The following is a 15,870-nucleotide window of genomic DNA, read 5'->3' as shown; positions in this document are numbered from 1 at the left end:
ATCCGAGCCGTGTCTGCAACATATACTACAGTTCACGGCAATGCCGGATCCTTAACCCACTGAGCAAGGCCAGGGATCGAACCTGCAACCTCATGGTTCCTAGTCGGATTTGTTAACCACTGAGCCACGACGGGAACTCCTGGATCTGAATTTTTTTCTTTTATGTCTTTTTAGGGCTGCACCTGTGGCATATGGAGGTTCCCACACTAGGGGTAGAATCGGACCTGTAGCCACCGGCCTGCACCACAGCCACAGCCACACTGGATCCGAGCCACATCTGTGACCTACACCACAGCTCACAGCAATGCCGCATCCTTAACCCACTGAGCAAGGCCAGGGATCGAACCTGCATCCTCATGGATGCTAATCAGGTCCATTAACTGCTGAGCCACGGTGGGAACTCCAGCAATGCTGGATCCTTAACCCACTGTGCCAGGCTGAGGATCAAACCGGCGCCTCCTTAGAGGCAAGCCAGATCACTAACCCACTGCACCACAGTGGAAACTCCCTGAAAATTGGTTTTTAACATGCCTCTTTAGAATCCACTTAGAAAGTTAGTTAGCATTTAGGACTGGCATCACAAAATACCACAATCCAGGCAGCTTAGGACATCAGGAACTTATTCTCTCACTTTCTGGAGGCCAGAGGTCCAATTTCAACATGTCTCTAGGATTCCTTCTGGGTCCCTGAGGAAGAGTCCTTCTTTGCTTCTCCCAGTTTCTGGTGGCTCCAGGCATCCTTGACTTGGGGCTGAATCCGCCTCCCCCCCCCCCCCGGTCTCTGCCTCCCCCTCTCTCTGTCTAGTTCCTCTCTTCTTCTTATAAGGACACTTGTCATTGGATTAGAACCCATCCTACCCTAGTGGGACTTCAGTTTAATTCAATTATATCTGCAAAGACCCTGTGTCCTATTAAGGTCAAGTCCACAGGTGCTAGGGATGAGGACATGGACATCTCTTTTGGGAGGACCCAGTTCGAGAAGCCATCTTGGAGTTCCCTTGGTGGCTCAGTGATTAATGAACCCGACTAGTATCCATGAGGATGCAGTTCAATCCCAGGCCTCGCTCAGTAGGTTAAGGATCCAACGTTGCCATGAGCTGTGGTATAGGTCTCAGATGTTGCTCATATCTGGCATTGCTGTAGCTGTGACCTAGGCCAGCAGCTCTAGCTCCAATTCGACCCCTAGCCTGGGAACCTCCATATGCCATGGGTGCGGCCCTAAAAAAAAAAAAAGAAAAAAAAGAAGCCATCTCCCTCCTTCCTTAGGGTTAAGCAGATGCTGGGGCGTCCCTGAAAAGGAGCCTTTCTGTCCTGCAAATGGTGACCAGGGCCTGCATCACGCCAGGCAGGAGGATGATCACAACTTGGGTCCCCTGCCCCTCAGCCATTTGGGAGGAGGGGACTGCAGACTCCAGCCAGGCCCTTCCCACTTGTTCCCCCTTAGCCTCTCAGGACCTCAGTTTCCTCATCTATAACAAGGAAACATTGATATCAACCTCCTCCCCAAGGAGAGGGAGGAGGAGTGAGCTGACATAGTGAAGGGCGGGCATGCAGCACTGTTGTTATCAGAACTAATGCCCTGCAGGGAGCTGGGTAGGAGGTGTGCCCATGTCCACCCAGCCAGGAGTGCAAGGGTGTCCTAGGAATACAGCAGGTGCTGGGGAAGTGAGGAGGAGGGCTGCAAGACCAAGACCTCATGGTTTATATAAATTTCTGGGTCCTCATGGCCATTGCAGCTCCAGCCCCTGGTGGCAGAGCTCACCATGGGGAGAGGGGGTGAACCAGGCAGCCACGGAGGGCCGGAGAGCCGGGTTAGGGCCGCCTGTGCTGGGCCATCAATAAGAGAGGGCAGCCCTCAGATGTCAGACATCCCAGGGCCTTGTTCTGAGAGAGTGGAGCCCCTTGGCTGGCCCCCAAAATGGCTGGGGGCTTAGGGGCCTCCCCAAAAGAGGTCTGGTAGAATCGGGGTCCATCCAGGGTGGGGGCTGCCTAGAGTCCTCCCACAGGCCGTGCGGAAACCCTCACTGTCCTAGGAGGTCACGTGGCAGCTGGGCTGCCCTTCCTGGGGAGAAGTTGGTGGGCATGGGAGTGGGGTGGAGGGGGAGCTTCCTGGGAGGAGGGTGACTCTGCAACCCTAGTAGACTGGGGGCATTCCCAGGAGCTGCTCTCACTCCCCACGCTCAGACCAGACCCCTAGGTAGGGGTCACACAGACTCAGGAGGCCCCTCGTTCGTATCTATCACTCTGTTATATTTTTGGTTTTTTTTTCCAGTGTCCTCGAAAAGATTTTCCGCCAAGGTAAGCCACTAGGTCACGGACCCCCAGCTCTGGAGCCTTCACCTCTTCCCCACTGATCTGGCAGAGGCAGAGGAGGAGGGTGGTGGGGTTAGGAAAATGCTTGTCAAGGTGCTTTTTCCCATTGGTTTCATCACCCCCACCCCCGGCCAGCTCCAGGCCTGCCAGGCGCCAAGGCCAAGGCCCCCTGTCTACAACCTAAGCTCTGCCTAGACATAGCCCACCCTGGGAATTGACAGGAGATCCACATTATCCTTGGGGCCATGATGAGGGAACTTGACAGTCTAAACTCAGCTTTCATATTTGATTTATTTTAAAATACAAAGCAGGTGTTACTTCTTAATAAAGGAAAAGAAAGTTTTCTTTTTCTTTCTTTTTGGTCTTTTTTAGGGCCGAACCTGTGGCATATGGAGGTTCCCAATCAGAGCTGTAGCTGCCGGCCTACACCACAGCCACACTGGATCCAAGTTGCATCTGTGACCTACACCACAGCTCATGGCAAGGCCGGATCCTTAACCCACTGAGCGAGGCCAGGGATCGAACCTGATACTAGTCAGGTTCGTTAACCACTGAGCCGCAACAGGAACTCCAAGAAAGAATATTTTTAAAAGGTAAACTACCAAACGCCAATGAAACATCCTCTGTAGGACTCTCTGTCTGCTTGACCAACCTGGTTTCCCCTGGCTCACTTTACAACTGTGGGAGTCAAGAGGACTAGGGGGTGGGGTGGGGGCCCTAGCGCAGAGTCCAGAGAATGTGGGGTAGGGGCTAAGGCAGGGCTGGATTATTATGTCACCCCCAGGCGCAGGGCTGGACAAAATAAGGCAGGCGGGGAGGTCAGGGCTCTGCCAGCAAAGGCGATGCTCCGCAGGCAGCGGAGGCAGAGGCAGAGGGCACTGACCTTGCCCCTCTCCCCCTCCTAGGAGGCCTTCCGGCTCCTCTACTTCACCTACCTCAACGAAGGCTTCTTCAGCCTGTGGCGTGGAAACTCGGCCACCATGGTGCGCGTGGTGCCCTACGCCGCCATCCAGTTCAGCGCGCACGAGGAGTACAAGCGCATCCTGGGCAGATACTATGGCTTCCGCGGAGAGTGAGGGCCCCCACCCCACCCCCTGCAAAAAAAAAAAAAAAAAAAGAGAGAAAGAGAGAAAACCCTCTCACCTCTGTCAAGGCACCCTGTTCTGTCTTCCACATGCTCACCATGTCCGAGCTTCTCTTATTTACCCGGCCTGCCCTCAGAACCTGATCCCAGCTGTGCCCCACAGTGGGTAGGGAAGCTGCACGTTGTTCATTCATTCATACAAGCAGCCGTGGGAATTCCAAAACGGTGCCCACCAAGAGACATCCCCCCCCTCCCCAGCCCCCCATCAGCTCCCTACAAGGAAGCCACCTCATGCCCATTCCTCCCTTCCTCCCCCTCAGACCTGTGGGCACCGAAGCCCTTAGGGTCTCACCTTCTCCCCCCTTCAACCCCTTTTCAGAGCTCTGCCCCCTTGGCCCCGCCTCCTCGCGGGCGCACTGGCTGGAACTACGGCTGCCTCGCTGACATACCCGCTGGACCTGGTCAGAGCAAGGATGGCCGTGACCCCGAAGGAAATGTGAGTCCTACCACTGTGACATTTTCACCAGCACAGGGGGCTCTGTCTAGTGGGGCTCGCAGGGTGACTCCCTCCATCGGGCCCCTGAGGTTTGGGTCTGGACGTCCGCATCCAGCTGCAGATAAGGCTGTGCTGGGGCTCTGCCACCCTGACTTTGCTGAGGGCGGGCTGGGCGTGTGGCTCTGCAGCGGTTCCAGAAAGGCAATAATTGGATCTCTCAGCTTGGGGGTGATTTCCACTTCCATCAAACCCAAAGTCTTCAGTCTGAGTTGGGCATAGTCATGTTACAAATGTATCTGAGTTGGTGTTCCCATGTAACTCAGTGGATTAAGGATACTGCATTGTCATTGCAGCGGCTTGGGTCACTACTATGACATCAGTTGGATCCCTGGCTCAGGAACTTATGCATGCCTGGGGTACCAGCAAGAAAAAATCTGAGTTGGAGTTCTCTGGTGGCCTAGCAAGTAAAAGATCCAGTATGGGCATTGTCACTGCTATAACTGGGGTCCCTGCTATGATGTGGGTTGGATTCCTGCCTGGGAACTTTTGCATGATAAGGGCAAGCCCCCCAACCCTCCAAAAAAAAATTCCAAGTGAAAGACAAAGGCTGAGCAGAGCAGAGTGATCCCAGTGGTGAAGGTGGCATATGGCCTTGGGATGCATGGCCCCACTGAATGCCAGAACTTCTGCAAGGTGGTTCTGTCAACATCCAGGCCTGCCCCCTGGATGAGGCGAGGCATCCTTGGGGCGAGGCGAGGATTAGTGAATTGAGCCCCACAGGCTCCAGCACCACTCTGCCCTGCAGGTACAGCAACATCTTTCACGTCTTCATCCGCATCTCGCGAGAAGAGGGGCTGAAGACCCTTTATCATGGATTCATTCCCACTGTGCTGGGGGTCATCCCTTACGCTGGCCTGAGCTTCTTCACCTACGAGACACTTAAGAGCCTGCACAGAGGTGAGAAGGGAGCAGGGAGCCAGGGCATCACCTTCCTGGGTCCCACAGACCTGGAGGCACAGGAGCATTAAGACTCCCTGGGAGGGGCCAGCTGGGGGCCTAGTGTCTGATTCAGGAGCAGATACATATCAAGCCAGCCCTGAGGAAGCTGGATTCATGACTTTTAATGCTTCATTTTCAGAGCAACCTTGTGCAATCGAGAAAAGTACAAAGAAAAATATAACCCTACCCATACCTGCTACCTGATATGATCAAGCGTTAATGATCTGCCTTATTGGCTCCAAGATACATATTTTTTTCTTTTTAGGGCTGTACCCACCAGCATATGGAGGTTTCCAGGTTAGGGGTCGAATTGGAGCTACAGCTGCCAGCCTACGTCACAGCCACAGCAATGTGAGTTCCAAGCCATATCTGCAACCTATACCACAGCTCACAGCAATGACGGCTCCTTAACTCACTGAGCGAGGCCAGGGATCGAACCCTCAAACTTATGGTTCCTAGTCGGATTCATTTCCGCTGGGCCACAACGGGAACTCCCAGATATTTTTTGGTTGAAGGAAAATGTTCCAGGTAAAGCCAAGGTCCCTTGTTCCTGGCCTCCGACCCCCAGCCCGGATCCCCCTGAAGCCTCCTTATTAGGAGTCTGGATTGGACCCCTCACCGCAGTTGGAAACCCTTTTATATGGACTTGTGTGTATCAGAAACAAGCCTTTGTGCTGTTTCCTTGTTACGTGAAGTAGCTCGAATGGTCACCTGTGCATCGGAGTAGTGCAGCTCTGATAAATCCTTTAAATAGTGGAGGGGGGGAACTCCCCCTTTCGAGAGACTGTGAGGCTGTTTGCAGGGGTTTTCTGTGATCAGCTGACGTTGGGGAGCTCCTCACCTTGTGTGCGTGTGAGACCGAGGGTGTTTTTGTTTTTTGTTTTTTGTCTTTTTGACATTTTATGGCCGCACCCATGGCATATGGAGGGTCCCAGGCTAGGGGTCCAATCGAAGCTGTAGCCACCGGCTTACGCAAGAGCAATGCCAGATCAGAGCTGCATCTTCAACCTACACCACAGCTCATGCCAGTGCCGGATCTTTAACCCACTGAGCGATGCCAGGGATTGAACCCACGTCCTCAATGAATTCCAGTCAGGTTCGCTAACCGCTAAGGTTTCGTGGTTTTTTGTTTTGTTTTGTTTTTTTGGTTTTACTCTCCACCGGCTACTCTTCCAGTGCCCCCCATCGGGCAGTGTGGGTAATGCAGAGGGTTCCGGCCACAGCGAGATTTTTTTTCTTGACTAGACAGGAAACGAGAGACTGGGTATGAGCTTATTCTGGGTCTTCGGACTTGGTTATATAATTTTTTGCGCTCTTCTGTCTTTTAAAAATCTCTTCTTTCTCAAATTTGATTAAAAACGAGTGACCAGGAGATGAGGAAGTAAGGAGGCCCATGGCCCGGGTTTGAAGGCCCAGGCAAGCCAATCAGGTCTTGAAACGCAACTGTGACACAGCAGGCGCCTGTGAGTGCGAGGTGCAAGGGTGGGCGCCAGCGCCCCTGGGTACAGTGCGCAGGTGGGTGCGCCCCCTTCACGGCCCCTTCCACCCCTCCCCCGGCAGAGTACAGCGGCCGCCTGCAGCCCTACCCCTTCGAGCGCATGATCTTCGGGGCCTGCGCGGGCCTCATCGGGCAGTCGGCCTCTTACCCGCTGGACGTGGTGCGGCGGCGCATGCAGACGGCCGGCGTCACAGGCCACCAGCGCACCTCCATCGTGCGCACCATGCGTGCCATCGTGCGGGAGGAGGGCGTGGTGCGCGGCCTCTACAAAGGCCTGAGCATGAACTGGCTCAAGGGCCCCATCGCCGTGGGCATCAGCTTCACCACCTTCGACCTCATGCAGATCCTGCTGCGGCACCTGCAGAGCTAGGGGCTGGTGGGGTCGGCTGCTCTCGAGCTTCAGTTCGCGGTGGACCGCTGACCCCTTCTGTTTCGGAGCCTAGGGAATGAGAGTGCGCCGGGTTCCACCTGGGAGCCGTGCAGATGCGCCTTGTGGAACAAGCAGGGGGACCTGAAGGGCCTGGGCTCGGTGCACGCCCGTCGGAGGAAAAAGCCAGTGGCCGTTGAAGTTCATTGTTGGGACTGGGGGGCCGAGGCTCATGCGCTTTTCTCTAGTAGCCTCAGCAGGGCTGGGGCTGCCCACGGAGGGAATTATCTTGAACGCCCTGAGTCAGGAATGGTCAGAACTGCCTCCTGGGTCCCTCCTGGTGTACTCTGTGACCTTGGACAGACTCTTGGTTCTAGTGACTAGCCCTACTGGGCTCAGAGGCAGACCCCGCCGGCCCCTTCTTGTTCTGAGTCTGTGCTTGTGGGCAGGGGGACGGGGAGCCCCAGGGAGTGTGAGGGAGAGACCAGCCTTCTGCTCAGCTGTGGCTACAAAATGCAGCCTCTTACCCGCCCTGCCCACCTCGCCTTTCCTGCCTTCTCCACTGCTTCCCAGGTGACACGACTCCTCCATCCCCAGAGCCTACCGCTCGGGAGCAGCCTTCTCCCAAGAGAGTTCTTCAGATCCCATCCTCTATCGGGGGACACCCCCTGGGATTGGGTCCTCCCCTCTGTTGCCCCTCTACCTAGTTTGTGATGTTCCCAGGAGGGTCATGGCTCTTATAGGCAACAGAGTTTGAAGAATCACGGTGAGTTTGGGTTTGAGCAAAACCCAAAATGGAGTTGGGTTGCCAGGTTGCCTCCTCTTGGCCAGGCTGCTCCCGTTCTCACTCTGCTGGCTGTACTAACGGAGGCTGGGCCCCTGGCCCTGACCCTCTGCCTGTAGGTATGGGGACTCCTAGGGGGGACCCATGGCATCTGGCACGTCCCTGACTCCTCACCTGGGTGGTTACTTGGCTAGAACACGGGACAGTCCTAGGCCCATGGGGTGGTCTGGGTTCCAGTGACTGGAGAATATGGAGGCAGCTGGCAGCCTTGATTTTCCCACCAAAGTGAGAGCCCCCCAGACAGCGTCTAGCCTGGAGGCGGGAAGCTCAGAAGTGTCAGTGTACCCCAGGGAGCTGGTCTCACAGAGGAGTCTCCCTGGGTCCCGTTGGGTATCACAGGGACTCGGAAATACCTGTTTCCTAATGACAATGATGTTTGGATTTTGATTGTTTTGTTTTGTTTTTCAATTTGGCTGGTCCTGGGTCTAGATACAATAAACCCTCACCAGTCCAATCTGATGCCAAGACCACGGGGCCCAGAGAGTCGGTTTTCACAGTGGCCTCAGTAGCCACGAGGTGTGAAAGGGCTGAGGGGGGCGATTTACTGCTACATGCATTTCCAGTTGTGACTTTCCTTTCCTGCCTTCATTCTGTCCCTTTTCTGTTTTTTCTTGCCTTAGTTTTGTGGGTGTGAGGCCCCTCTTTCTGTTCTTCCTGCATGTTTCCACCAGCCAGCCCCCATCTTGTCCCCAGACTCCTGTTCCTGGGGACCCAAGCAGCCTGTGATGGCTGTCCTGTTGGGTAGCATCCAGCCCACCTCCTCTCCCAGCCTTGCCCATTGCTGAGGGTCCCCAGGTCTCCCCTGAGACCCCTCCCAGGGAGATGGAACAGGGGCCCTGGGCTCTCTGGGCCAAGCAGCAGGGACTGAGGGTCCACCCCAGGTGGGTGAGACCACATGGACAGTTGGGCAGCGCCCTCCTTTGAGCTGCAGGCTGGGCAGGAGCAGGGAGGGGTTGCCAGCCCCAGCGTGCCTCCCCAAGGAGGCTCCCAGCCAAGTGGGCCTCAGCAGCACAGCTGCCCCCCCACCCCCAGCCCTGCACACAACTGGCCCAAGCCCCTGGCAGTCACTCCTCTCACTGATGGCCTGGCCTGGTTTGGAGTTACATTTTGATGCCATGAAGATACTTTGTTTATATATAATGTTTATATATTTTAAAGATTTGTGCCAAGAGAGTATATTTAATAAAAATTAAAATGACTTTTTCTCTTGCCCATGTCTCTTCTTCAGCTCTAACCCTCTCCCCCCATAAACCAAAAACAGGGTTGAAGTTATTTTGACAGATTTTTGAACAAAGGCTTAAATAATTTTTTTTTAAATGTTATTGTTGGAGTTCCCATCGTGGCTCAGTGGAAACAAATTTGACTAGCATCCATGAGGATTCAGGTTCGATCCCTGGCCTCACTCAGTGGCTTAAGGATCCAGCATTACCGTGAGCTGTGGTGTAGGTTGCAGACACGGCTCGGATCACGCATTGCTGTGGCTGTGGTGTAGGCTGGTGTCTACAGCTCTGATTCAACCCCTAGCTTGAGAACCTCCACATGCTGTGGGTGTGGCCCTAAAAAGACAAAAAATAAAAATAAAAAATAAATTAAAAATAAAATATATTGGAGTTCCTGTTGGGGCACAGCAGAAACCATCTGACTAGGAACCTTGAGGTTTCGGGTTCAATCCCTGGCGTCGCTCAGTGGGTTAAGGATCCGGCGTTGCCATGAGCTGTGGTGTAGGTCACAGACTCAGCTTGGATCTTGCTGGGGCTGTGGCATAGGCTGGCAGCTGTAGCTCCAATTTGACCCCTAGCCTATATATGTAGTTGCTGTATGGATTTTTTTTCTTTTTTGGCCATCCCATGGCATATGGAGTTTCCAGACTAAGGATCAAATCGGAACTGGAGTTGGAATCAGCGCCACAGGTGCGGCAACTCCGGATCTTTAGCCCACTTCTCTGGACTGGAGATCAAACTGATGTCCTTGCCACTGCAAAGACACCATTGATCCATTGTACCACAGCAGGATCTCCAACTTGCTCTATGGATTGTTAATCCTGACGATGATTTGCAAGTGCACAAAGGATTTTACTGTGAAAGTATGTGTCTGCCTACTCTTCCCATCACAGCGACATCTCCCATTACCAGTTTCTGTGTCTCTTCTGGAGAGAACCTGTGCACACACACTTGTTCCTTTGGGGACCTCAGTGGGGATGGGCTGTGTCTGCTGCATGACTGGCTTTGGGGGAGAGTATCACAGTCTGCAGGGGCAGGAGCATAAGGCCACCAGAGGTCTTCCAGCGAACACTGAGGCTCACCTCACCTGCAGCTGATTGTCTGGAAAGACTTGTAGGACCCACCCAGCTCCCAGGCAGCAGGAATCTCCTTATGTGGGGGAAGGGGGAGGGGGTTGGGGAGCTATTGGGGTCTGGGTGGTTGCATATGCCTGTGTGTGTGTGCAGTGCCAGCATGTTCCACTGAGCTACTCTACAACTAAATGCCTTGCACATCAGTCTCTGAAGAAGAAAAGCCTCATTGTTTAGCGGCAGTTTAGTGTTTCCCTGGGAGATGGCCTATGATGAGATCCCAACCCTTATTGATTGATAAGTAGGTAGGTTGTTAGTGAGCTGTTGCCATGACAACATGGCAGGTGGCTCCTGAGGTCTGAGCTTGCCCCAAACACCTATCTCAATTTCTTTTTTGTTTGTTTTGTCTTTTTTTTTTTTTTTTTTTTGCTTTTAAGGGCTGCACGCAAAGCATATGGAGGTTCCCAGGCCAAGGGTCAAATTGCAGCCACAGTAATGCCAGATCCACAGCAGGATCCAAGTCTCATCTGAGACCTACACCACAGCTCATAGCAATGCCAGATCCAACCCACTGATTGAGGCCAGGGATTGAACCCACATCCTGATGGATACTAGTGTGATTCGTTTCCACTGTGCCACAACAGGAGCTCCTTGTCTTTCTTTTTGGCCATGCCCTCCACGTGTAGAAGTTCCCCGGCCAGGGATCAAACCTGCGCCGCAGCAGTGACACCAGATCCTTAACCCACTCTGTCGTAAGGGGAAGTCCATCCACCTCAATTTTCAGTCATGTAGATGTTTCCTAGCCTCTTCCAGGGACAGCTTCAGCATGCACCTTCCTTTCCCACTGGTTCCAGGGGAAGAAACCCCAATCTGGGGTAGTTTTTGGCACTATCTTGTGAACACAAAGTAGGAAGCAACCCCAGGGTAAAGCTGCCATTGCAGAAAGCAGAGCTGAGAGAGTTCTTCTGTGGCTCAGCAGGTTAAGGACCTGGTGTTGTCACTACAGTGGCTTGGGTTGCTGCTGTGGCGCGGGTTTAAATCCTGACCTGGCAACTTCCACATACCATGGGCACGGCCAAAAAGAAAAAGAAAGAAGATGGGAGTTCCTGTTGTGACTCAGCAAGTTACAAACCCAACTAGTGTCCATGAGGATGCAGGTTCGATCCCTAACCTCGCTCAATGGGTTAAGAATCTGGCAGTGCTGTGAGCTGTGGTGTAGGTTGCAGACGCGGCTTGGATCCTGCATTGTGGCTGTGGCATAGGCCAGCAGCTAAAGCTCTGATTCAACCCCTAGGCTGGGAATTTCTATGTGCTGCAGGTGGAGCCCTAAAAAAAAAAAAAAAAAAAAAAGAGAGAGAGAGAGAAAGAAAAAGAAAAGAAAGCAGAGCAGAGATGAGGAGAGAAATTAGATTCTCGGTGACTTTATCTGGGCTGCTGGTTCAGTTTTACCTGAATTTGAACTGCCTCTTACCTTCCAGCAACACAAGTTACTTTTTCTTTAAGACAGAGTTGAGAGTTCCTGCTCTGGCACAGTGGGTTAAGAATGTGACTGCAAGAGTTCCCCATATGGCAAAACAGGATCAGCAGTGTCTCTGTAGCACCAGGATGCAGGATCGATTCCCAGCCCAGCACAGTGGGTTAAAGGAACCGGTGTTGCTGCGCCATAGGGTGCAACTGTGGCTCAGATCTGATTCCTGGCCAGGGTGGCCAAAAAACAAAAGAAAAAAACAATGTGACTGCAGCACCTTGGGTCATTCAGAGGCAAGGGTTCGATCCCCTGCCCAGTGTGATGGGTTAAAAGATCCAGCATTGCCATAGGAGGCTGCAGCTGCGGCTCAGACTTAGTTCCTGGCCTGGGAGCTTTCATTTGCTGCAGATGCAGTCATAAGAAAAAAATTTTTTTTCTTCTTGTAAGGACACTGGTCCTATTGGACCAGGGCCCACCCTAACAACCTCATTTTAACTCAATCACTTCTATAAGGACCCTATCTCCAAATACATTCTGAGATCCTGGGGGTTAGGACTTCAACATAGGAATTTGGGGGTGGGGACACAACTCAGGGCAGAAACGCCAGCGGCTCGTCACCAGTCTTTTTGACCTTCCATAATCTGACAGTTTAAAAAGTGGTGGCTCAGGGAGCTCCCTGGTTGTCTAGTGGTTAGGACTTGGCACTTTCACTGCTGCAGCCTGGCTTTGATCCCTGGAAACTGAGATCCCACATTAAGCTACTCGTGGCTTGACTATCTAACATTACCTGCACAATTTAACACTACCTGCTTTTTTTGTTTGTTTCTTCTTGTAATAGAGTTTTCCTTGTAAGAAGAACTCAAATTTTCATGATCTTAGCAGTTACAAAGTTTTTCCCCAGTTTATTTACTCATTCCCCCATTAGCTTTCTGCCATCAGGAATAACATAGTGACGGTATACCCGACTAGTATCCATGAGGACGCGTGTTCCATCCCTGGCCTCGCTCAGTGGGTTAAGGATCCAGCAATGTCGTGAGCTATGGTGTAGCTCGCAGACGTGGCTTGGATCCTGCGTTGCTGTGGCTGTGGTGTAGGTCAGTGGCTACAGCTCTGATTTGACTCCAACTTGACTGGGAACTTCCATATGCTGTGTATACGACCCTAAAAAGACAAAAAGAAAAAAAGAATTTTGTGTTGTTTGTGCTTTAGCAAGAGACAGGTATAGGTGTGACACCAAGACATTGGTGAGAAGCCAACCATGCACCTTCATGCAGGGACCCTTAGAGCCCCTGTGTGCTTCGGCCTTATTCACCTCCAGGAATGGTTGAGTCATGGTTCCCAGACTCGTGTCTACCCCTGGTGGGGAGGTGGTTCTTCAAGGCTGTTCAAAGTTTTAGAACATGCTGAGTTGCTGAGGGGAGGCAGGTGAGACTCCTGTAGGACAATTGAGGAGGGAAATACCCTACCTGGGGTGTTGGGTCCCGAGTTGCTGTGGCTGTGGCCAGCAGCTGTAACTCTGATATAACCCCTGGCCTGGGAACTTCCATATGCTTCACCTGCAGCCCTAAAAAGACAAAAATAGAAGAAGAACCTGATTAGTATCCATGGGGATGCGGGTTCGATCCCTGGCCTTGCTCCGTGTGTTGACCCCTAGCCTAGGAACTTCCATATGCCACATGTGTGGCCCTGAAGAAAAAAAAATCTGTCTCCCTCCCTTCTCTGGTCTCCACCATGTGAGGATGCAGTGAGAAGTGGCCTCTACAGCCCAGAAGCAGGCCTTCCCTGGAACCCAACTATGCTGGCACCCTAATCTGGGCCTTCCAGCCTCCAGGACTGTGAGACATCAATTTCTGTCATTTTTTGGCCACCCAGCCTTTGGTCCTTTGTTGCAGCAGCCCCAACAGATGAAACCAGTGATAACTGGTCCTTTTCTCACCAACTTTCAACCCTGTTTGTCCCTGTCACCTCCTTTGGCTTTGCTCCAGCAGCATCTGTGCACAGGAGATGTGGGTTTTTTCTCTTGGGAGCTGGGTACCCTGCAAAGTCTCTGCTCCCCTGAGGGAAGTGGCTCCACAGAAGGAAGGAAGGGTCTCAGGTGGGGATGGAATCCCTCACAGCCTCCTCTCTCAGCCGGAGGAACTGAGGGAGTTGGAGGGGAAGGTTCAGGACCTCTGGACCCACTGGATCAAGCTGCCAAACTGGGTTTTTCTGGGGAACACATGAGGCCCAATGAAAGGATGGAGAGGAAGGAAGAGGAACCTCTAAGGGAGGAGGGGAAGGGAGGCACGAGGGGTGGCCAGGGAAGTGGGCAGTGACTGGACAGCCACAGGCAGAGAGGGGACAGCCAGGGAAGGAGGCCTGAGGACAATGGGTGGGCTTGATGGGTGGAGGCCCCTGGGACTGTGACCATCTGGAGGTGTGTGGTTCATCACAAGTCCTTGGGTTTGTCACATGTCTCTTTGCAATTTTCTGCTTTGCTGACTTCTCTTGACTTGAAAGTTTGATTTGTTTGAGGGTTTTCTTTTTCCTCTTCTGTTGTTTTTTTGGCTGTGCCCAACATTCTTGACAACCTCCTTCCAACTTCCCTATTTTTCTCTGATGGTGGTTCCACCTTATTCTTCTCATTCTTAGAAGATTCTTTTTTAAATTATGAAATGTGGGAGTTCCCATCTTGGCTCAGTGGTAATAAACCCAACTAGTATCCATGAGGATTTGAGTTCAATCCCTGGCCTCACTCAGTGGATTAAGGATCTGGTGCTACCTTGAGCTGTGGGGTAGGTCACAGACACAGCTCGGATTCTGAGTTGCTGTCTCTGTGGTGTAGGCTGGCAGCTACAGCTCTGATTCAACCCCTAGCCTGAGAACTTCCTTATGCCATGGGTGTGGCCCTAAAAAGATTTTTAAAAATTACAAAATGTGTCACAAAATGGAGTTCCCACTGTGGCACGGTGGGTTAAGGACCTGGCATTGAGGCAGATGTGGCCTAAGTTGCTGATGCAGCTTGGATTCAATCCTGACCCAGGAACTTCCATATACTGTGGATGCATGTGTGTGTATATATATGTAGTTGCTGGATCATAGGGTAACTCTATTTTTACATTCTTTTTTTTTTTTTTTTTTTTTTTTTTTTTGCTTTTTTAGGGCTGCGCTGGTGGCATGTGGAGTTTCCCAGGCTAGGAGTCAAATCAGAGCTACAGCTGCTGGCCACAGCCACAGCCACAGCAACGCCAGATCTGAGCCGAATCTGCGACCCGCACCAGAGCTCATGGCAACACCAGATCCTTAACCCACTGAGCAAGGCCAGGGATCAAACCCACAACCCCATGGTTCCTAGTCAGATTCGTTTCCACTGCACAATGACAGGAATTCCCTGTTTTTAGATTCTTAAGGCAACTTCTTCCTTTTCTTCTTGGTGTTTCCACCCTCCTATGTGTCCCTAAGCCACACGGTGTTGAGCTCTGAGAGTGAAGGGCACTACACACAGAGCCCTGGCTGAGCAAGCAAAGGGCCAGGTGGCCTAAGGCACCAGTGCACAAGGGACTGTGCCCTTGGCTCAGAAGCCAGCCAGGCTTGAGCAGTCAGGAAGTCCCTGGTGATTCCTGGGGTGCTGGGGATAATGCTGCATCATCTCTGATTCCTGAGCCACTAGATGTCACCTGTTGTGTCCTTTTTGGAAGCTTCATTCTGGAACTTGCCTTGAGATGCAGCTTTTGTCACCCAGCCTCAGGTACCTGGAACCTTCTGGAACACAGTCCTCTGTGTTGTTCCAGGCAGTGTCTCCTTGGATCGCTCCTCCCAGAATACTCGTTATTTGGAAAGTTCTTCCTAGTTGATCCTTTCATTTCCTTTTGGCCCTCTCTTATTTTACGTATATTTTAGCTTTTTATTTCTTCTGCAAGATTTCCACAACTTTATCTTCCAAGAGCTCAAAAACAGAACAAAAAAGTTCTTTAGCATTTTTATAGTAGTCTATTCTTGTTTCATGAATACAATCTCTTCTTTCTGAGAATATTCTGGACCGTTTGTTTGTTTTATAAGTTTCCTTCTCCCTGGAAAATCAATTTCCCCAACTTGTTGTTGTTTTTTTTTTTTTTTTTAGTCTTTGGGTCTGCTTTCCAAACTAGATACTTCCTCAGATCCCTGGACACTCTGGACACCGGCTCATGACAAAGAATGGGGACTAGGACAGGCAGATTGCAAGGCCAGCTGTATAGGGGAAGAGATACAACTCAACTGGCAGCTGACAAGAATTCCATTGTACCAGCGTCTTTAGATCTTTCTTCTTGGACCAGTCATATTTCCCAGATGTCTTCAAGTCTCATGCCTGGAAGTCTCTGGAATATGCACACAGGATGAGGAATGGTGGTTGTCTCCATTTATCTTTATGTGTAGTCACCCAATCCCATTTGCCCCTACACCCCCTGTCAAGCCTAGCTTCCTCCTTCTGGCTGCCCAGTGGCATTGTGGGAGGGACACAGGCACCTGAGAACTTTCCAAACAAGCTTCCATATC

The 15,870-nt window shown here is 52.0% G+C and overlaps 1 protein-coding gene across 5 annotated transcripts in view; it reads left to right on the top strand.

Annotated features, from left to right (window-relative positions):
- SLC25A42 (solute carrier family 25 member 42) overlaps positions 1–8,805 on the top strand; it is a 49,994-nt gene extending 41,189 nt beyond the window's left edge. For all 5 annotated transcript variants that reach the window (XM_021083444.1, XM_021083445.1, XM_021083448.1 and 2 more), the window contains 5 exons: positions 2,272–2,297; positions 3,218–3,384; positions 3,776–3,892; positions 4,698–4,849; positions 6,452–8,805. In XM_021083444.1, coding sequence (XP_020939103.1) covers positions 2,272–2,297; positions 3,218–3,384; positions 3,776–3,892; positions 4,698–4,849; positions 6,452–6,759 — 770 coding nt within the window. In that variant the 3' untranslated portion in view covers positions 6,760–8,805. The remainder of the gene's footprint in view (positions 1–2,271; positions 2,298–3,217; positions 3,385–3,775; positions 3,893–4,697; positions 4,850–6,451) is intronic.

Source organism: Sus scrofa, chromosome 2, assembly GCF_000003025.6.
Source record: "Sus scrofa isolate TJ Tabasco breed Duroc chromosome 2, Sscrofa11.1, whole genome shotgun sequence".
NCBI classification, from domain to species: domain Eukaryota; kingdom Metazoa; phylum Chordata; class Mammalia; order Artiodactyla; family Suidae; genus Sus; species Sus scrofa.
Note: the sequence above shows the minus strand (reverse complement) of the source record. Positions and strands in the feature narration are given on the sequence as shown.